The sequence below is a fragment of the Scylla paramamosain genome, chromosome 43 (genome assembly GCF_035594125.1).
Source record: "Scylla paramamosain isolate STU-SP2022 chromosome 43, ASM3559412v1, whole genome shotgun sequence".
Lineage (NCBI taxonomy): Eukaryota > Metazoa > Arthropoda > Malacostraca > Decapoda > Portunidae > Scylla > Scylla paramamosain.
In genome coordinates this window covers 10,356,022-10,377,858 of record NC_087193.1, presented here as the reverse complement: position 1 = coordinate 10,377,858, position 21,837 = coordinate 10,356,022, and the positions used below count along the sequence as shown (strand labels likewise).

Here is a 21,837-nt window from a genome sequence, read left to right as displayed (position 1 = left end):
TATGAACATAATAGTTCCTGCTACACACACACACAAAAAAAAAAATAGATAGAGAGAGAGGAGGGAAAAGAATAGAGAAAATAAGTATAATATTCGTGTATTTCATAGGTTTTTGGTAATATATTTTGGTGTTCTGTAGGACCCTCCCCTCCCTCCTCTCCCTTCCCTCCCTCCCCCTCCCCGCCCAACTCTCAAAATTGCGTTACTTTATCACCCAACATCCCATTAAATAATCATAAAAATTTCCTCTTCGTACCAGTCCTTGTCTTCCTCCTCCTCCTCCTCCTCCTCCTCCTCCTCCTCCTCTCGCTGTCATGGTAATCTCCTTATGAACCATCTTGCTTTCATTTTTCTGTTGTTATTGTGTAGGGTTTTGTTCTTTCTCCACCACCTCCTCTGTTTCTTTTCTTCCTCCTCCTCCTCCTCCAGTTTCTCTTTCTTTTCCTCTAGTTTCGGTTCTTTCTCTTATTCTTCCTCCACCTCCTGCTTCTCTTTTCCTCTTCCTGCTTCTACTTCTCTTTGTCACCAGAACCCTAAGCACCAAAAGACATGTAACAAAATAACAATCATAATAACACCAAGTATATCACTGAAGAGAACATTAAAAAAAAAAAAAAATCATTACCTTCCCCCGTCCCCCCTCCCCCCCCACACAAGGCTGTAGCATCGTCCATGGGAACACGCTGCCCAAACCTCACGACTCGGGACTAACCAACTGGCATAACAAATTACCAATACATGTGCCATACAGGCTCTCACAGCCCCTAATGGCCTATTGTACAGTACGGCGCCCTCCCTCTCCCACTCTCACTTCCACACCCCCTCCCATGTCAACCTATACCCTCCACGGCCCCTCCCTTCCTCCCAGCCTCTCCCTCGGCCTCTCCACCCACGCAGGGGTTCCCAAAGACGAGAATCCTCCAGTAAATTGGGTCCGCCAGTGACTGAAATCCACTATCCCAACACGACAGTTAAATAGGAGGGGAGGAAGGGCGGCCGGAGGGGAGAGACAGCAAGGAATGGAAAGAAAAGGGAGGGAGGGAGAGAAAGGCAAGAGGCACTAAGCGAAGGACTAAGGGAATGTCTGAGAAGGAGGGAGGAAAGGAAGGAAAGATGATAGGGAATGGGGCAGCAGACAGTAAGGGAGTGGAGAGAAAATGAAGAGAGGGACTAGAAGGAATAAGGAGAGAGAAAAAAAAAGGAAAGGAATGTCTGAGAAGGGAGGAAAGGAAGAAAAGTTGAGGTATTGATAGTTTATAGAAAGGAATAGAGGTAGAGAGTAAAGGAGGGAGAAATGCAAGGAATGAATAGAAAAAGATATGAAGGAGAGAAATTAAAAGAAAGGGAAGGAATGAAGTATAGAGAATATGCATAGCAAGAAGATAAACGAAGGAGAATAAGGAAGAGGGAGTGGAAGGGAAATATAAAAAGGAACAAGCATTAAGAGAGAAGGAAGTTTATAAGAAGAAAAGTAAGAGGTAGAAAGACAAAGGACAGTAACAGAGAACGAAGAAATTAAGAAGATAATGATACGAAGCGGAAATGGAGAGAAAGAAAAATAATGAATATACAAAGAATTACAGGAAGGAAGTGAAAGATGAATGAACAGATAACGGAGGTGGAGTAGAAAAGTAAAATAAAATAAATGCAATAGTGAAAAAAAAAAAACTAAGACGAATGAAAAAAAGAAACACGGAAGAGGAGAAACACAAAACTAAAATAACACGAAAAAGAAAAAAAAATGAAAAAAAGAGACAAAATAGAAAAGAAACCATAAAGAAAAAGAGAGAAAAAAAACCAACAACAATCAAACCTCGACAAACAAACAAACAAACATGTCTACATATATCAATACAAACATGCAGTACATTCACACAGGCGGACACACAGACATGAGAGGGAGGCCAGGAAGGAATGAAGGAAGAGGGAGGCGCAGAGATGGATGGGGACAGAGATGGAGCGCGTGATGGAGTGATAAGTGAAAGAAGACCCGAGATTTGAAATGGAATCGAGAATTGAATGATTAGATATTGGTTGTGTATAAATGTTCACCAGAGAGAGAGAGAGAGAGAGAGAGAGAGAGAGAGAGAGAGAGAGAGAGAGAGAGAGAGAGAGAGAGAGAGAGAGAGAGAGAGAGAGAGAGAGAATAATAATAATAATAAAGACAAATAATAAAAGAGAAAAGAAAACAAAACACAAGAGAACGAAGAAAAATAAATAACATCCTTTTCAGAGAGAGAGAGAGAGAGAGAGAGAGAGAGAGAGAGAGAGAGAGAGAGAGAGAGAGAGAGAGAGAGAGCAAGTGCCCACTCAAGCGAAAGCCATAAACCCGATAAATGATTAGTATAATTTTTCCTCCCGGGTGACAGCGAGGCTCCGTGTGTTTACCTGTAATTATTGATGTCCGACCAGGTAGGGAGCGCACCTGGCCGGGATTAGCGAGGGCCTGGCTGGATTAGAGTCAAATTCATCGCCATTGTCTTAAGGCCGCGGAGAGAACCAGGCCAAGATTCAGAAGCGACAAGGATCCAAGTATTTTATTTTTTTTTCATTTTTCTTGAGTTGTGTTAGTTTTCTATATGTGAATGGTTTTCTTTACGTCTTTTCACTTAGTCTTGTTAGTCTTGTTAGTTTGGAAGAGGTGAGTGATTTTATTTAAGTCTTTTCAGTTAGTTAGTCGGTCTTGTTAGCTTTGAATATGTGAATTATTTTATGTAAGTCTCGTCATTTAGTTTGTTTTGCCTCCGTGTTGTGATCTGGCTCCTCAGTGAGTCTATTTTTTTTTTATTTTCTATTGTCCTTTATCTGTATCCGTCTTAACATGAAAGTGAGTTTTGTTAGTTATCAATGTCACTGATTTTCTTTTAAGTCTTAAGTTTTTTTAATATGTGGATAATAATGTCTGCGCTGTTGTTGCTTCTTTTTTTTATTGGGCTTTGTGTATAATTTCATGTATTGATTTTTCTTTCTGTATGGACTTCTTGTGGATGATAAAAAGCGACTTGACTTGTTAAAATAGAACGTAATATATTTTCAGCACGGCTTTAATTTTTCATGCGATTTGAAAAGGTCAGAATAGTTCATTTTGACGCTTAACTAATTTCCGAAAAGGATTTATTCATTAATGATATTCATTAATTTATTTATATGTGTAATTTGACAAGTTTCAGTGCACATTTACATGATTTATCTAAACTAGGAAAACGAAATGGTAAATCATGACTCATTTTTAACACTTAAGTATGAATGCGATTAAAAGACTTCCCTTCCGATGCTGTAGAACAAAGAACATGGGAAGAGAAATCCACTAAAACACGAATGTCTGAAGAGGGATGAAGGGAAGGAAAGTTGAGGAGTAGATAGTTTACAGGAAGAAGAGAAGGTAGGGAGTGAGGGAGGGAGAAATGCCTATCTGTTTAAATTCTTGGTTGTGATGCATCCATTCTTCCCAAATCCTCGTTCGTTTACCTGATATTTTCTTTATTTACCTCTCTCTCTCTCTCTCTCTCTCTCTCTCTCTCTCTCTCTCTCTCTCTCTCTCTCTCTCTCTCTCTCTCTCTCTCTCTCTCTCTCTCTCTCTCTCTCTCTCTCTCTCAGCAAACATAACATTCGGTTCATGTCTCGACTCAAAATCTTTGTCGTTATTTTCTTACTCATTAAATCTTTACTGTAGATTTTTATATGTTTAATTTCTAGAGTTTTCGTTCAGATGCGTCCTTTAACCCTTTCACTGCGATGGTCGTCTTTCGGTAACATTGAGAGTAGTATAAAAAAATGTAGTTTGCATGGACAGATAGAGTAAAGAGAGAGAATAAAGGATGAATTTGTTTTGTCTTGCCTACAGAACTCATTAACGTGTTTGCGTACAAAAAAAAAAAAAAGGTGTCTGAAGAGTTGCAGGGGATTATGGGAAAGGAACGTGTAGCAGTGAATAAGTTAAACCTTTCACTGCTATACGGAACATTTAACAACACCAGAAATAATGCATGAATTTTTTATAAGCATCTACAAAAAATTAATAGACTTTTCAATTCCTACTAAGTTAAAAGATTGGAGGCGGCTAAAAAACAAGTTAAGGTGTCTCAGAGTGATAAGTAATTAACGAGAGATGTATCAAGTGGCAGTCAGAAGGTCAAACTCTCCATTTATGCGTAACTCTCTGAACAGTTACGCTGAAATCCAATCCGAGAGAGGGTGGTGATGCTGATCTAAAGAACCTCAATTATTGACATTAATTTTCTTATGCAAAGTTTAAGCCGTTTATCTACAGACGTGCTGTTTTTTTTTTTTTTCTCTTCCTCTTCTTAACCAGAGAGAGAGAGAGAGAGAGAGAGAGAGAGAGAGAGAGAGAGAGAGAGAGAGAGAGAGAGAGAGAGACCATTCACACACACACACACACACACACACACACACACACACACACACACACACACACACACACACACACACACACACACACACACGATAAACCTAACACAAGAAAAAAAAAGACAACAAAAAACGAAGTCAAAAGAAAAGGTTAAGAAAACAGTACCAAGAGGAAAGTAAACGAAGAGGAAAGTACAACAAAAGGGTAAAGAAAGGAATGAACAAAAATCCTTTACAACAACAGGAAGAAGAAAACATTGTACGAGTGACCATCAGTTGTACTCCAGCTTATCAGGAGGAGGAGGAGGAGGAGGAGGAGGAGGAGGAGGAGGAGGAGGAGAAAAGAAGGGGAAAGCAATGAGAATGAAGTGGGAGAACGAAAGCTAGAGAGAGAGAGAGAGAGAGAGAGAGAGAGAGAGAGAGAGAGAGAGAGAGAGAGAGAGAGAGAGAGAGAGAGAGAGAGAGAGAGAGAGATTAACGCCGAAGAATCCTTACAAAGTTTGGTTTTAAGAAGACAGAAAAGTTTTACTGAAGACAGACTGATAGATGGACGAGGGGGGGGGCAGGGAAAGAGGCGAACAAACAGACAGACAGAAACAGAGAGACAGATGAACATGAAGACGCACAAATAATAATAAAAAAAAAGGGAGGGAGAGAGAGAGAGAGAGAGAGAGAGAGAGAGAGGGATAAATAAACAAAGAAAATAACCGGTAAAAAGAGCGAAGATTTAAGAAGAATAGATGCATTAGAACCAGGAATCTAAACAGACAGGCAGCTTCAGTAGATAAAGAATACAAAGACGAGGCCGGCAGGAGGACAGATTGGGGAACTGATAAGTAAGTGGATTAAATGAAGATTAGAAGAGACAGATTTTCCTTCCTAATTAGTAAGAAAAAACACGTCATGTCTGAGCCAAAATACGAGGGAAGGGAAGATGGATAAGAGAAATTCAGAGGTGAGAAACGGAGCCATTGAGGTGTTTGGGAAGAAAGGAAATAGAACCTAACACGGAATAAGAAGTAAGGAATGGAGTAATTATGAAGTGCGGAAAGAAAAAGAGAGTAAAGCAATGTGAAAAGAAAGGAAAGGAAAAGTGAGATGAGGAATAATGAATGTGTTAATGTACAGCTGGTGAAAAAGATAATCAAGAGAAATATCTTAAGGAAAGTAACAAAAATATCAAATAGCAAACAGTAAATACAGGAAGGAGTAAACTGAATAGAGCAGGAAATTATAATATGAAACGAAGAAATTATGAGTTTTGAAGTATAAGAAGGATAAAATAGATGTGATAAAGAGCAGATAATTAAATTGAAATTATTGAAAAGGTAAGAAGGAAAACAGTAAATACATATATAAATACGAGAAAACATGAAAAAAAAAACGAAAAAGGGAAGAAAGAAAAAAATACAGAAAACACGAGAATTTTGAAATCCACCACCAAAAATAACAATAACAACAATAACAATAACAAATTAAGCAACACCACCACCACCACCACACCTTCACTGAGGCGTGGTTAACTGCGGCGGGATGGGGTGCCTTAGGACAGGAACCTGCGCCCTCTATTCTTTCTTCGGATAAATCTTAAGATCTCCATGGTTGCAGCGGGTCAGTTAATCCCGCCAGCCAAGGGGATTATCTCGGCATAAAATCGTCCTTTTCTATTGTCAGGAAGGAAGGAGAAAGAAGGAGGAGGAGGAGAAGGAGGAGGGGGTAAGGAAGAAAGACGGTAAGGATAGAGAAAGCGGAGGGTTTGAGGTAAGGAAAGGAAGGAGGAGGAGGAGGAGGAGAAGGAGGAGGAGGAGGAGGAGCGTGGAAGTTACGAGGACGAGAACGAAGAGGGAGGTTAAAGGAGGAGGCGAGGAGGGAAGGAGGGGGATTGGTGAAGAATGGGAGGAAGGAAAAGGAGAACAGGTAGGCCTACTGGGAGCTAGGTAAGGAGTGCAAGGCCGTTGGAGGAGAGAATGAATTGAATGGAAAAGGAAAAAAAAAAGATATCGAAAAAAGTTGCAACGTAAAACATTAAATAACTGAAAAAAAAATAGTGAAAAGGAAGAGAAATTCAACGTTAACAGAAAATTATATATTAAAAAGACACGTAATAGCAAACTGGAAACTAAAACTTGAGAGGAAATTTCTTTTTTATGAAGGGAAAGAAAAGATAGACGGTAAATAAACGAATGATTACTGAAAATGGGAATAAATCACTGCCCATCACAAGCACCGTTCATTAGCTTTCCAGTTTTTTCCCTTTTTTCCTTTCATTTTTGTGCGAGAGAGAGAGAGAGAGAGAGAGAGAGAGAGAGAGAGAGAGAGAGAGAGAGAGAGAGAGAGAGAGAGAGAGAAGCAACACAATATTACCGGGTGACTCAAAAGTTACTGTATATGTGAAAGGAATGCTGCGTTATTTTATCAATGCCATTATTTTTTTTTTCTTTCTGTATTTAATTCAGAACAATGGAGTGGCAATTTTTCGTCCTTGTGTTTTGCTTGTTGTTGTTGTTGTTGTTGTTGTTGTTGTTGTTGTTGTTGTTGTTACTCTCACTCCTAATGATATCATCCTACCTCCTTTCTAGTAATCTTAGGTGATCTTAAAAACAACAATTAAAACTACAGGTTCTTAGAAGGTCTAGTTAATCAATTATTTATTTTTGCTTTCACTCGTGTCTTTTGAAGTTTTAAGTTCTGAAGCTCCAGCACACTTAGAAAAAAAAATTATGGAGAATCTGTAAGCAATCAGTAAGTTGTTATTTTGTAGAACTGTAGTGAAATAAAGTTCATTTAGCACTTTAGACTTCCAGGATTTATCGTTGTTTTGATTGCTTGGTAAACAGCATTACCAACATCAAGGAACCTATTTAAAACTTATGAATCTGCTGCTATAATACATTCCCTTGCAATCTATAATGAAATTAAAACAACTTAGTTCGTTTTTAAGATCAAGATTTATCGCTGTTTTGAATACGCAATAAACACCCTTAGTAAAATCAAAGAACCTGTTTAGAACTTGTGAATCTGCCGTTGTATGTTATCCCTTTGTACTAATTAATAAACCATCACCATTAACATCAAATCAAAGTACAACTGTTTGCACATTCCGCCATTACAGTAGTATGGAAAAGAAGAGACGGCGGAGTGAAGGGAGAGTGAGGGAGAGGTGTAGTGAAGGGAGAGTGGCAGGGAAGAGTAAGGGAGAAATAGAGTGAGAGGAGAGCGATAATAGAGACCAAGAGACAGTGAAGGAGGAGGTAGCAAGGAACAGGGAGCGGTGAGAGTGAGGGAGAGTGACAAGATGAGAGTGACGGGAGGTGAGAGCACTAAGGAGGCATGCGCAGAGGGAAAAGGTCTTGAAGGGACAACAAACGCAACACCACACGGCACGACACGGCAGGGCGGCAGTTGTGATCATGACATGTCACGGATTAATGCCATATTCTGTATCACTTCCGCTCCGCTTCTACTTCACTCCTTCCAAGAGGCTCTCGTTGAAGTTACACGGGTTTCTGCAGATGCTCTCTTATGGTGCTGTGGTCAGATTAACAAGGTATCTACATTACTAATCATAGAAGCACCCTCTGAAAACCCGGCTTATCATCTCGGTGGCCTTTGAAAATAGTCATGGTGAGAGAGCAAAGCGTTTCTGAATACGGCCCTTATTAGTCAGGAAGCCAACTCCTCCTCCTCGCTGTGCTGGCGAGGCAGATTAACATTTTTGCAGAGATCTTGAGGACATTCGTGCGCTTTTTCGACAAAGGAACGGGGGAAGGAGAATACCTGAGCTGTTGGGGTTATATATAAATAAGAGAGAGAGAGAGAGAGAGAGAGAGAGAGAGAGAGAGAGAGAGAGAGAGAGAGAGAGAGAGAGAGCGAGAGAGAGAGAGAGAGAGAGAGAGAGAGAGAGAGAGAGAGACGTTAGATAATTAATAACTACTGAAAGAAAAGAGAAAACAAATGAGATAGGAAGAGAGAAGCAGAGGCAATTATGCGAAATGAATAATATGCATGTGAGAGAGAGAGAGAGAGAGAGAGAGAGAGAGAGAGAGAGAGAGAGAGAGAGAGAGAGAGAGAGAGAGAGAGAGAGAGAGAGACTGATGTAAATACTCCATTTCAAGCATCTCTTCACTTCCCTCCCAAGCTTCCAACACGTCTAAAACATGAAACGAGCACGTGGAATTTGCACTGAAACAACTATACACGTATTCTGTAACCGTCATATTAGCAGCTCACTTTTTAATTAACACACTAATTACCTGTTGATGCTTCATTAATCCCCATCTCACCTTAGGGGGGAACGCAGGGTGGTAAAAAAATCCCCGCCAATTAGATGAAATACAGAGTGGCTCCCGTATTTTGTGGGAATGTTGAGCGTGGAGTATTTAGCGTCGGTAATTGTGTGTAAATAAAGGTGCGTTAAGTGTTTACCTGATGTTAATTAGCTGAGGTGATTAATTGAACGGAAAATGGATCAGCCAGGAAATAGAGTGACCGAGTGTGTGTATGTGTGTATGTATGTATAGTTACTTGTTACTTTACTTGATCGTGGCTGAAATGTATGTTTGCTATGCTGTGTTTGAGTTTTGTGGTCATGTATGTGATGTTTATGTATACTGCTGGTTTACAGATTGTTCGGATATGTATATTTCCTGTATTGCTTTCCATAGTCACGATAGGAGTGTGTGTTCGCTTTACCGTGTTGTATTTTATGATATACGTGTAAACTTTATCGGTTTATCTAAAGTTTACGTCAGGTTTTTTTTTTTTATGGTCCTTATGGTCGCCTCTAAATCACTATCACCACCATCATCACTACTTAATCCACTACCGCCTTCACCACAAACATCATCACCACCACCACCACCACCTGGGACTGTAATGGTCATGTGTGGTGGTGATAAAAGAGACAGGTTACATCTGTGGTGTCTTTCGGTGGTGTTAGATGATACGGTGATGTGGTGGTGAGAGATTAAGAGTACGGTGTTGATAAGCTTGTGGTGTAATTTTTTGAGGTGGTGGTGGTGGTTGAGTTGAAGTTCAATTTTATGACTTAAATTCGGCGTATGTTGTATCTTTTCAAGCTGGTTATTCTAGATGTGATGAGTATTTAGTTAGCGTAAAGGCAGCACCAGCAGCAGTAGCAGTGGGGACAGTGGCAGTAGCAGAAATGGAAATGTATACAAAACCTAATGCATACTAATCAATATACAGCAGCTCGTACGTAAGAAAATGTTTACATACGAGAAATACTCACTTATCATGGAGTCAGGTGAGGCAGATGAACGCCGCCGCTTCTTGAAACACACACACACGCTCACACACACACTCACACAACAACAACAACAACAACAACAACAACAACAACAACCCCAAAAAACAGCAAAAAAATATATAAAAAAAACAAAAAATAAATATAGAAACATTCCCGTGAGCTGAGAAGCGGCACGTGGCGTAGCACTTTCATGCCACCTCAACCTTTCCAGCGGGGGTTCCTTGGCGCTAGAAGACCGACCAGAGGCAGGCGAGGCGTGGGAATCTCGACCATAAGAGGAGAGGAGTCATTTTCCCGAGGCGCGAGCTGGAGGGAGAGCGAAGGAGAGAGGGAGAGGGAGAGTAGATTGTTCCCAGGAGCCGAAAATTGTTGTTCATTTGCATTCGTGTCCCCTGTTCGGTGGCGAATCCTCTGTGTGTGTGTGTGTGTGTGTGTGTGTGTGTGTGTGTGTGTGTGTGTGTAATCGTCTCCATTGTCCTACTGTTCTCTTTGTTAATATTCTTGGTGAAACACGGTTAAAAACAAAATCTGGTGTTTCTACCTGTCTGTTTTGTGTTTGTGTTTTGCTTTGTAGTGCGTAAGACACGTGGTGGTGGTGGTGGTGGTGGTGATGATGATGATGTTAATTCCTTGTTTTTATTGTTGCTGACTGAAATTGGTGGAAGAAGAGGAGGAGGAGGCAAAGGGCGGCTGTACGAGAGAGAGAGAGAGAGAGAGAGAGAGAGAGAGAGAGAGAGAGAGAGAGAGAGAGAGAGAGAGAGAGAGAGAGAGAGAGTAATATCTGTGTTGAAAGTCACGTTCTTGTAAGAAAGTAAAATTACCTATAGAAAGAGGAAGATCTGAAGAAGGATTATGAAGGAATTGGAGAAAGAGGAGACGGAAGAAGAGGAGGAGGAGGAGGAGGAGGAGGAGGAGGAGGAGGAGGAGGAGGAGGAGGAGGAAGCTGTCGGTTAGGTTGGTTTTAACTTACGTAAATTAGTGTATGGGACATATTCCATTATAGCATAGGTAGGTAGGGGGTCGAGTATTAAGGAAGAGGAGGAGGAGGAGGAGGAGGAGAGATGGGTTAGGGATAATGGAGTGTGGAAGATAGTTCTTATACATACAGTGTGTGTGTGTGTGTGTGTGTGTGTGTGTGTGTGTGTGTGTGTAGTATAGATGCACACGCTAGCCAGAGGTGGTGGTGGGTTTAGCTGTGGTGGGCTGGTGGGTTGTATTGTGGGTTAGTGGGCTTTGTGGTGGGCCGGGCAGGTAGGGGGTAGCCCACTCCTACATTCCTTCGCCCCATTGTGCCCGCGGTCCATCCCCTCCTCCTCACTCTCCCTCCTCTCCCCCTCGTCTCCTTAATACAAACACCGGCCTCTATTCCCTTCTGTATCGGATTTCTTTAGTATTCTTTTTATTACTTTCCTGTTTACTTTATTGCTCTCTTGTCTGATTTAATGTCCAGATGAATTGTTTTTTAATTCTCCATACCTGCTCTTGGCTCAGGTGCTTTTTTGTGACTTGCTTCCTTCCTTCTGTTGATGTGATTGTTTGTTATTATTTATTATTATTGTTATTATTATTATTATTATTATTATTATTATTATTATTATTATGTGTTGGTTTCCCTCCTTTATTCATTCATTTGTTATTACTATGCTTGTTATTGTTATTGGTTTTTATTCAGTAGTGGTGCACTTTGTTTTCACTTTTCTTTCCTCAGTGAGATAAGTGAATTAACCCTGAGGGCAATATGAGCATTAATTCAGCATTGCAGTCTGGTATTCATGAGGGAGCCACTCGGCCACCTCAGCATCTCATTCACTGTTTTCCTCCTCAGGCATGCGGAGGGTAAAAGGAAACAAATGCTTGCAAATCATCAGTCTTTTATTTATTTATTTTTTTTTGCATTATCATCTTTTTATATAAAAATACCCGTTCTCGTCTCTTGACTTTGAAGCTGCTAAATTTTCTTATCACACTTTGGCCATAGATATCACGAGGTTTATACAAGAGTCACTTTATACAGTCTATTTACAAGGTGAGTGAGCGACCCGCACCGCCCGAGAAGGCTTGGGAGATAAAGGCACTAGGCACACCAACGCCTGACTAGACTCGCCCAAGAATTATTAACACGCTCCCTCCTCCCCCGCCCCCTCCTCCTCAGTCCTTCCTCCCCTCACTCGCTGTCAGATCTCGACCCCCACTCCGTTCCGGGCTTTTTATCCGTCTTGTTGTTGTGTTGTGCTGTGTTGTGGCTCTCTTTTCTCTCCCTCTTTTGGGTGGTTGAGTGTAATTTCTAGTGTTTTTCCCTTTCACTGTTTGCTCTTTGTTAGCAGCGGGAGGGAGGCACAAAGCCCGGCGCGGACCGAGGCGGAGGCTGTGAGAGCGGGGAGAGCGTGTGCGTGTCCGCGGGTGCGTGTGTGTCGGTGGTGTAGGAGTCGCCTGCCGGGAGTCATGTCCGTCCCGAGTCATCCGTCAGACACGTCGCCGGGTCGTTCTAGATGAAGTACGACGAACTCACGACTGGTTGCTGCTGCTGCTGCTGCTGTTGATGATGCTGCTGCTCGAAGGACTGCATCGTCGCGCTGGTGAGGGGCCGGCGAGGCTGCTGCTGCTGCTGTTGTTGATGGTGGTGGTGGTGGTGCAGCAGCAGACCGTGCACAGCCGGCAGGGTGGACGGGGGCGGGGTGGGCGCCGCCTCGTCAATGGAGGCGTAGATGTGGGAGTTTCTGGTGGCGGCGGCGTAGTCGATGGACATGTAGGAGTGAGCCAGGCTGGGCGCTGAGGCGACGCTGGGGGCGAGGCTGGACTGTGTGGTCTCCACGCTGACGAAGGTTTTATCCAGTTCCCCTGTGTCACTGCTGAGGGACGGCTGTACCTGATGGTGGGGGTGCGAGTGTGGGTGGGGGTGCAGGGGTGGAGGGCGGCCATGGGGGGCCTTGAGGGGGGAGAGAGCACCAGGCCCGGCACCAGCTGGCTGCCCCTGCCGCTGCCGCCGCCGCCGCCACCACTCTTGAGGGTCTGTGGCGGCGTGAGCACCGCCACGTTGTTCCTCATGATGTAGTTCGTCTCGGTGATGAAGCAGGGCTGGGCGGGGGCGGCGGGCGGCAGAGTGGCAGTGAGTCGCGCCCAGAACGTCTTGTCCTCATATCGCAGTTTGGTGGCGCCCTTAACCAGGTCCGCTAGGTCAGCGTCCATGTCAGCCTCGCTCACGTCGCCGCACATCACCACCACCAGGCGGCTCTTGAGGCCCTTCAGCGCCTCCAGGTGGGCCGCCTTGAACGAGAACTTGCACCAGTCGTGGTCCAGAAAATTTTTAGTTAAGACTAGAATGACTCTGTGACTCGCCTCGATGGAGTGCACGATGAAGTCCCCCACATAGGTGCCCACGGTCTGGTAGTCCCGCGAGGAGAGACACAGCTTGTAGGATGGCTCACCATGCTCCAGCTCCGCGGCGAACACCTCCGTGACGAAAGGCGCGTCCCTCTCGCTGTGACTGACGAAGGCGTCGTACACCAGACCTGCCTCCTCCTCCTTGGCCTGGTTGCGCTGCGAAGGGAGGCATTTCAAACCGCACTTCTTGGACACACCGGCCCTCAGACGTGCCCTGAACACCGCGAACACCACGCCCACCACCAGCACCAGGAAGAACAGGCCCAGCGTGATGAGCACCGGCTGCAGGAAGTCATTCTCCAGCTTCTCCTGCACGATGGAGGTGGCCACGAAGTTCTCACAAGAGTAGGAGCTTTCCAGCACGAGTGGCCCCGTCACCCCCGACTCGCTGGAGATGCAGGTAATGGCTCGGGCGTCGCGTACCACGTCCGTCTCCCGGATGAGCCAGTTTTTGAAGTCGACCATGTACTGGCAGCGGCAGGACCACGGATTGCCTGCCAGAGCCACGTTCTTCAAGCCCTTGTTCAGCTTGAGGTGCCACACCGGGAAGTCGATGAGGGCGTTGCCGTCCAGCCTCAGTACCTCCAGGGCGCGCAGGCCAATGAAGGTGGCGTTGTTGACGGCGCGCAGACGATTGTTGTGAAGGTACAGCTCCTTAAGGTGCTCCAGGTGCTCAAACTCGAACCCTTGCAGCTCGTGGATGACGTTGTCGTGGAGGTGGAGCTGCTTGAGGGATGACAGCCCATGGAATGTTCTGTTCTGGATCCTCTCAACACGCGAGCTGTTCAAGTACAGTGCCATCAGGTTCTTGCGGCCGATGAGGCGGTGGGCGTCGAGCAGCGGCATGTCGTTGTTGTCCATGAACACCACAGTGGCGTCCATCGGGATGTCGTCAGGCAGGTGGTTATGGCCCCGCGCTGAGCAGTCCACGATGTTGGTGGCCCACGTCTCGTCGTGGTAGCAGGAGCAACCCTCAGGGCAGTTCATCTGGCAGTCACAGGCGATGAAGTCGCAGCAGTGACACAGAGCGAAGCAGTGTGAAGTGTAAGGACACAGGAACTGTGAGGGCTCCGTCTCGAGGAAGGCGACGCGGTTCTCCTGTCCCCGAGGGTAAGGCAGCGTGCACGTCACCTTGTCGAGGTCCATAACGCGAGGGTGTTGGCGCAGACCGCTGATTTGGTGCATGCGGTGCAGCCACTCCATGTTGCAGTCGCAGAAGATGGGATTCCCGCCAATGTAGAACTCCGGCAGGTCCCGATCTTCCGGCACCGGCGGGAGGCTGATGGCGTTGAGATCAAGCTTACTGAGAAGATTGTCAAACAAATCCACCATGGAGAGGTTATGTTTGTTGACGAAGGTGCCCGCGCCCATGGTGGTGATGCGGTTACTGTTAACAAAGAGAAGCTCGACGCTATCCGGCACCGAGGAGCCGATGAGGCTCTCCAGCTGGTTGTGGCTGGCGTCCAGCGTCCTCAGCTCCAGCTGACTCTCCAGGCTGAAGTAATTACCCAGGTCGCCGATCCTGTTGTTGTGGAGGTCGAGGTACTGGAGCTGGCTGGGGATGAGGGCGTAATCGAACCATGTGATTCTGTTGTCAGACACATTGAGCCACAACAGGTTGGACAGCGAGGCAAACAGGCCGTTGATGTCAGTCATCTTGTTGCCATCCATCCGCAGCAGCTGCAGCTTGGTGTTGGTATCGAAGGCTCCATGAGGCACCGCCCCCAGCTCGTTCCTGGACAGGTCCAGCACCTCCAGGTCCTGCAGATCAGCCAGACACGACTTACAGAAGCTCCTCAGGAAGTTATTGGAGAGGTCGAGGTGCCTGAGGGCCGACAGTCCGCTGAAGTCATTATGGGCAACGCTGCTGAGCCGGTTGTGACTCAGCTTGAGCGTCCTGAGCGACGTGGCCTCACGCACCGCTGCGGGCACCTCTTCCAGCAGGTTGTGCTCAAGGCGGAGGTCGCGAAGACTGGTACAGTTGTCGAAGGCATCGGAGGCCACCCGTGTGATGTTGTTGTGGGCGACAGAGAGCGACGAGAGCACGTGCAGACCGGCGAGGCTGCGGCTCATCACGGCCTCAAGCGTGTTGTGGCTCAGGTCGAGGCGGTGAAGGTTAGCCAGAGGTGAGAATGTCAGGTCACCCACCACACCCAGGTCATTGTAGCTCAGGTCCAGTACCTGCAGTGTTGACAGGTCGCTGAACATGTCGAGGGAGACCTGCGTGAGGCGGTTGTTGCTCAGATTGAGCACCACCAGTCGCAGGAGGCCACGGAAGGTGTCTGCGGTGACCCACTCGGAGGTGAGGTGGTTGCTGGAGAGGTCGAGCACGGTGAGGCGGCTGAGAGCCGAGAAGAGGCCGGGTGCCAGCACACTGAGGCTGTTGTTCTGCAGGTACAGCTCCGTCAGGCCCACCGTCTCGTTGAACACCTCCGGGGGCAGCGCCGCCAGACGGTTGCTGGAAATGTTGAGGAGGTTAAGGGAGGCCAGGCCAAGCAGAGCCCCGTCCGCCAGCATGGACAAGTCGTTATACTGCAGATGTAGCGCCCGCAGGGAGTCGAGGCCCGCCAGCCCCGCCTCTGGGAGCACCACCAGGTCGTTCCCTGACAAGTCTAGGGTGACAAGGTGCGCCCCACAGCTGCCTGACACGCCCACCTCGGACACGTCCTGCAGGCGGTTCCAGGTGAGGTTGAGGTGGCGCAGCGCTGGCAGGGGACAGAACACTCTGCCAGGCAGCGTCCAGATGTTGTTCTGGCCCAGGTCGAGGTGCTCGAGGTGCGGCATCCCCACCAGGCTCTCTGTCTTCAGCTCGAGGGCCATGGCGCTCCAGTCACTGTTGTGGGAACGCACCGTCAGCCGCCGCATGCCGTCCAGGCCGAGGAACGTGCCCGGCCGCAGCTCAGTCAGCTTGCAATGCTCGAGGCTGAGGGTGTCGAGGCTGTACAGCCGCTGGAACACGCGCGGCTGCAGCGAGGACTGAAAGAACAGCACGTCACTGCACAACACTCGCAGCTCAGTCACGTGTTCCGCCTGCGAGAGCGAAAAGTTACTGCTGTCAAAGTCACTGCCAATCGTCCTGAGGCGGCAGGAGAGCGTCACCTCCTCCCGCGCCGCGTCACGCAGAGTCCAGTCACAGTTTTCGGGCGCCGTGTAAAAGAACGTCGCGCCGCACGCCGCCACAACACTCCACAGCACGTGAATCGCCACAGCGGCCCTCATGGCTGCGGGTCGGCAATCACCACAGATTCACAGACGTCCTTAACTCGCTCTGTTAGCACAACTCGTTCATGTCAGCGGAGATCTCGGGAGACCAAGAGAGAGAAATGGTACATCCTCCCTCCGCCAGTGCGAGATATAAACTAACCGCCGATCCACGCCGCGCCTTCACTTGTAACTTGGCCGCGACCCTGCCAGTTGCCGCCGCTCGCGAGACTCCCGCAGCCTCACCAAACTTTGTGGCGAGTTGCTGCCTCGGAGCGTGTCGCCGCTCACCCAACTTCTTTACCAGCTTGTTATTTCTCGCTGGCTGTGAGGAATTTTGCGTTATTAATTGCGTGCGTCTTAAAATATTAGAAGTAATAACTGTGTGCTTGCTGTCTGCCCCGCCAGGGAGCGCCAGGTGCCGTGAGGGATGGGGCGAGGGGGAGGAGCCTGACCACCCGCTGCCTGCCACCAAATTTTTCAGAGCCACTGGAGAATATTAGTCGTGTGTTCCGCCAGGCTGGACGCCCTTTGTCATGCACACTGAGAGATGCTTTTCTGAGATACTGAGCAACTTCTCCAGGGGCCGGGGGCGCTGACGGAAAGGGGTGACGGGCGTGAAGAGCAGTAACAAGAAGCTGCCTCAAGAACCTCCCCCTCCGCGGCCCTCCTGCTGAAGTAGTGGGTTCACAACTTGTATTTCGCCAACTTTATGGTAACATGAGGTGACCCGATGCCTGGCACGCCCCGCTGGCGACACTTTGGCCTTTTTGAAGCGGCAGCGTGACGCCAAAATTTAACTGGATCACCAGCAATACGTTGTCTTACCGTGAAGGGCGGGGCGTTCATCATGTTGTGGGGGATGTCGCTACCACAACCACCACAACACCACACAACACCCTTCTTCCCTCCTTCACGTCCTTCATGCCTTCCAAAACCTCCACAAAAAGCCCCACACCGCCATCCACCGCCACACCGCCCCTCCATCCTGCAAGCAAACTGTGCCTCGTGAAAACAGAGAAATGGGTTTAAAAAATGATGTCAGTAAGGATGGCAATATGGCGGATGCGTGGATAGGGCGGGAATGCCTCAACCCTCCGCCCCTCCCACTCGCCCTCACGTTCCTCCCTCCCTTCCTCCCTCCTCCAGGCCGTGAGTGAGGCAGGCAGTCATCAGTTACCTCCAGTCATCTAAAAGGAGAGTTGGTTGCTGCGTGCCCGCCTCTTCCTGATGTGAGATGGTGATTAAATAGTAGACGAGTGGACTCATTACTCATTCGCCGCCCTCGCCTTAATAGTTCGTGATGTGCCCTGTTTTGTATTCACTCGTATTTGATTCGATTGTACTTTGTTTTTTGTTTTTTTAAATGTGAAGCTAATTTTTTTATACGAGATTAGTGAAAAATATAAAAAATATCTTAAAATGAGAGAGAGAGAGAGAGAGAGAGAGAGAGAGAGAGAGAGAGAGAGAGAGAGAGAGAGAGAGAGAGAGAGAGAGAGAATATCAGTCAGTCAGCCAGGCAGCCAACCAGTCAGCCCGTCTATTTTTGCTACACGTCTGTCAGTCCGCCCGTCCAGCGCTCCACGTAGGTCCGGCTGTCTTCCCGCCACCAATATTGATTCACAGGAGTGACAGACGCGGCCGAGGGAGAATCTGTCCGCCGTCTGTCACTCTCTCCACCACTACTACCACCACCACCACCACCACCACCATCACCAAATACTTCTCTCGTCACCTTCCTCCTCCTCCTCCTCCTCCTCCTCACCACCGTCACCATCTGTCAGTCATCATCATCATCATCTTATTATCATCATCTTTTCCTTCTTCTGTGTGTTTTGTGTAATTTGTTTGTTTTATGTTATTTTTGTTTTCTTATTCGTGTGTCTTTTTTTCGTTTTTTTTTTTATTAATTTTTTTATTATGTTTTGTTTGCTTTTTATTGTGTATTTCTATTTTCTCTTTTTTTTTCTCTTTTCTTTTTGTTCTTTATTCTGTGTGATTATCATTTGTTTGTCTTGTTGTTGTTGTTGTTGTTGTTGTTGTTGTTGATGATGTTAATTTCCCACTTCTTCTTTTCCTTCTTCTTTCTCTTCTGTCCTCCGTTTTCCTTCTCGTTCTCATATTTCCACTCTTCCATCATTATTTCCTTTTCTTTCCTTTCATCATACAATCTTCCCTCTTCTCGCCATATTCTTCGCCTCTTCTCGTTTCTCCATTAACAAGTTCCCTGAAATCGCCCTCCACCCCCCTTTCTCTCTCTCTCTCTCTCTCTCTCTCTCTCTCTCTCTCTCTCTCTCTCTCTCTCTCTCTCTCTCTCTCTCTCTCAACCTGGAAAGTGGAAATTTATCCTTACTGCATTGAAAGAGAGAGAGAGAGAGAGAGAGAGAGAGAGAGAGAGAGAGAGAGAGAGAGAGAGAGAGAGAGAGTAGTTTGTTCCTTTTCATTTGTCTTTTTAGTAACTTATGAATTTTCTTAACGATATATTTTTTTTTAGTTTTGTTTTGCTAACGCAGTTATATTTTGTTGTGGTGAGAAAGTTTCCAGAGAGAGAGAGAGAGAGAGAGAGAGAGAGAGAGAGAGAGAGAGAGAGAGAGAGAGAGAGAGAGTGTGTGTGTACGTTTCTCTCTCTCCGTTCTGTAAGTTCATTCCCATCTTCTCTCTATCATTTTCTATCTTTTCTCTTCCAATTCGTAATTTTCTACTTTCTCATTATTATTAACATTCGTAGAGAGAGAGAGAGAGAGAGAGAGAGAGAGAGAGAGAGAGAGAGAGAGAGAGAGAGAGAGAGAGAGAGAGAGAGAGAGAGAAAGTAATTGCTTCTCCATTTTCATTCAGTATTTCATTTTACCCAAGCTCCTTACTTTCTCTCTCTCTCTCTCTCTCTCTCTCTCTCTCTCTCTCTCTCTCTCTCTCTCTCTCTCTCTCTCTCTCTCTCTCTTGCTCTCACTCCCCTAACACTTTCCCTTGAGTGAGAGCGCGCCCAATCACTCTCATGACTCTCTTTCTACTGCCTGGAGAGAGAGAGAGAGAGAGAGAGAGAGAGAGAGAGAGAGAGAGAGAGAGAGAGAGAGAGAGAGAGAGAGAGAGAGAGAGAGCAAATTCCCGTCTTTCTCACAATAATTGCCGTGAGAGTAAAGTTTTCCCCTCACCAGTCCTGTTTGTATTACTTGATGTGTTTCTTATTTCCCCTCCTTGTGTGTTTATTGTTATTTTATTGTGTGTTTTTATTTTGTTTTGGTCGTTTATATATTTTTTTTATTGTATGTTTCGTTTATTTATTTATTTTTATTTATTTTTTGTTCCTCTTGTCGTGTTTCGTTATTATTCTGTTTTTTTTTGTGTGTGTGTTTTCTTTTTCCTGTTTCCTTTGTTCTCTTTTATTTTTTCTTATTTGTTTCTTTTCTGACTTGTATTGTTTTCCTTTCTTTCTGTTATATTCTGATTTTTCTTTCTTTTTTTTCAGTTACTTTCATGTAATTTTTCGTTTTTATTTCAGTATAGTTAAGAATGACTTTTATTTATTTATTTATTTTTCTTCTTGGTCTATTTTTACTATTGTTCATTATCTCTACTTCATTTATCTTCTACATTTTTGCTTTTTCTGTTTATCCATTATTTTTAAATTGTCATATTTCTTTATTTTATTATTTTCTTTTTTCTATTTTTCTTTTTCAGTCTTTCTTATTATCGTTATTTGCTGGTTTAATTTTATCTTACCTTTTGTTCTTTACTTCTAACTAAACATTTTTTTTTTGTTGTCTATGAATTTATTTTCCATTTCGTTATTTTCTTGACTTAATTGTTTCTTTATTTATTTTTCTTTCGTTTGCTTACTTTTTTTCTTATTTATTACTGTATGAAGGAGAGATGGAGACGTTAAGAAAGAAGGAAGAAGGCAAAGTATTGAAGGAAATCTGTGTGTGTGTGTGTGTGTGTGTGTGTGTGTGTGTGTGTGTGTGTGTTTCGTTCTGCGGTTACTTCAGCTGTCGGGAATTGTGGTTATGATAATGGTGGTGGTTGTGGTGGTGGTGAGAATGGCGGCCGTGGCAGTGATGGTGGTGACTGTGATGGTGTTGAAGTGGAAAATGTTAGTAATTATTGTGGATATACTAATACAGGTAATGGTGTGGTGGTGATGGTGGGTCTGGCGGTGTTAATTGTGGTGGTGGTGGTGGTGGTGGTGGTGGTGGTGGTGGTGAGGTTCCAGTAAGGTTGTTGATGGTGATGGTGGTGGTTTTGGTCATGTGTTTGGCGGTGGTGGTGGTTGAGGTGGTGGTGGTGATAGAGGTTGCGGTGGTGGTTGAGGTGGTGGTGGTGGTGGTGGTGGTGGTGGTGGTGGTGGTGGTGATGCATAGATATTGTAAGTTAACTCATCATTATCAACAAATAAATAAAAGAAATAAGAAAATAAAAATAAAAGAGTAAATAAGGTATACTGATAACTTCCGTTGAAAGAGAGAGAGAGAGAGAGAGAGAGAGAGAGAGAGAGAGAGAGAGAGAGAGAGAGAGAGAGAGAGAGAGAGATACTCGTACAATAAACCACCTTATCTTATCTAAACATAAGTAACTATTAAAAAAAATAGATAAACTGCAAGAGAGAGAGAGAGAGAGAGAGAGAGAGAGAGAGAGAGAGAGAGAGAGAGAGAGAGCAGCAGTTTAATGGTGTGCTATAAATAACCACCCAATCCTAGCTATAAAATATAAAACCTCTTTAGTTAACTATAGACAGGTTAAAAAGACAAAGGAGAGAGAGAGAGAGAGAGAGAGAGAGAGAGAGAGAGAGAGAGAGAGAGAGAGAGAGAGAGAGAGAGAGAGAGAGGAAAAGTGACGGTTACGGGGAACAGAAGAGAGATGAATGAATGAGTGGTTGGATAAAGAAAGGATGGAAAAAAAAATGAGAAAAAGGAAGAGAGGAAGAAAAGCTTGCATAAAAATCTAAAATAAAAACCTTCCTTTCTTCCGGTCCTGTGAAGTTACTTTTGACCTTAAACAAACGTATTTTTATTGTATTGAACTGAGGAAGGAAAAGGAAATAAGGAAAACAAACGATGTAAAAGCATTGAGAGAGAGAGAGAGAGAGAGAGAGAGAGAGAGAGAGAGAGAGAGAGAGAGAGAGAGAGAGAGGAGCACGTGCATCATCAGCTAATTAGTGCCCAGTGACACAGGTGGGGCCGGCGGGAGGCTGATGTTACCTTGACAGATGAATTTGTCGTCAGGTGTGATGCCCTGCCAGGACCGTCAACACATAAGGACATGCCTCGTCAGGAGATGAATGGCTGCACCTGTTGTTTTCATGCATGGGTTTATCATTCCCTCAACATTCATCACTTGGGGTTTGTTTATTTATTTACTATTTTTTTATTATTCATTTTCTTTCGTTATGTGTTCTTTCGTTTTTTCATTTTTTATTTTCATTTTTATTTTTGTTCTTTCGTGTTTGTGATTGTTTTATTATTTTATTTTTTTAGGTATTTATTCTCTTTTTTTTTTTTGCTTTTCATTGTTTTGTTATTTATTTTTTTCTTATTTTGTGCCATTTATTCTCTTTCTTTTTTTGTTTTTTTTTTTGTTTGTAGTTGTTTTATTTCATTTTGTATTCTTTCTTTTAAGTTGTTTAT

At 45.1% G+C, this 21,837-nt stretch overlaps 1 protein-coding gene across 1 annotated transcript; it reads right to left on the bottom strand.

Moving 5' to 3' along the window:
• Positions 1 to 11,491: 11,491 nt before the first annotated feature.
• Positions 11,492 to 17,423, bottom strand: LOC135093507 (toll-like receptor Tollo). The gene is given in 2 exon segments (XM_063992800.1): positions 11,492 to 12,577; positions 12,580 to 17,423. Coding segments are annotated over 2 exon segments (4,113 nt in total). The 5' UTR covers positions 16,238 to 17,423; the 3' UTR covers positions 11,492 to 12,122.
• Between the last annotated feature and the right edge of the window lie 4,414 nt (positions 17,424 to 21,837).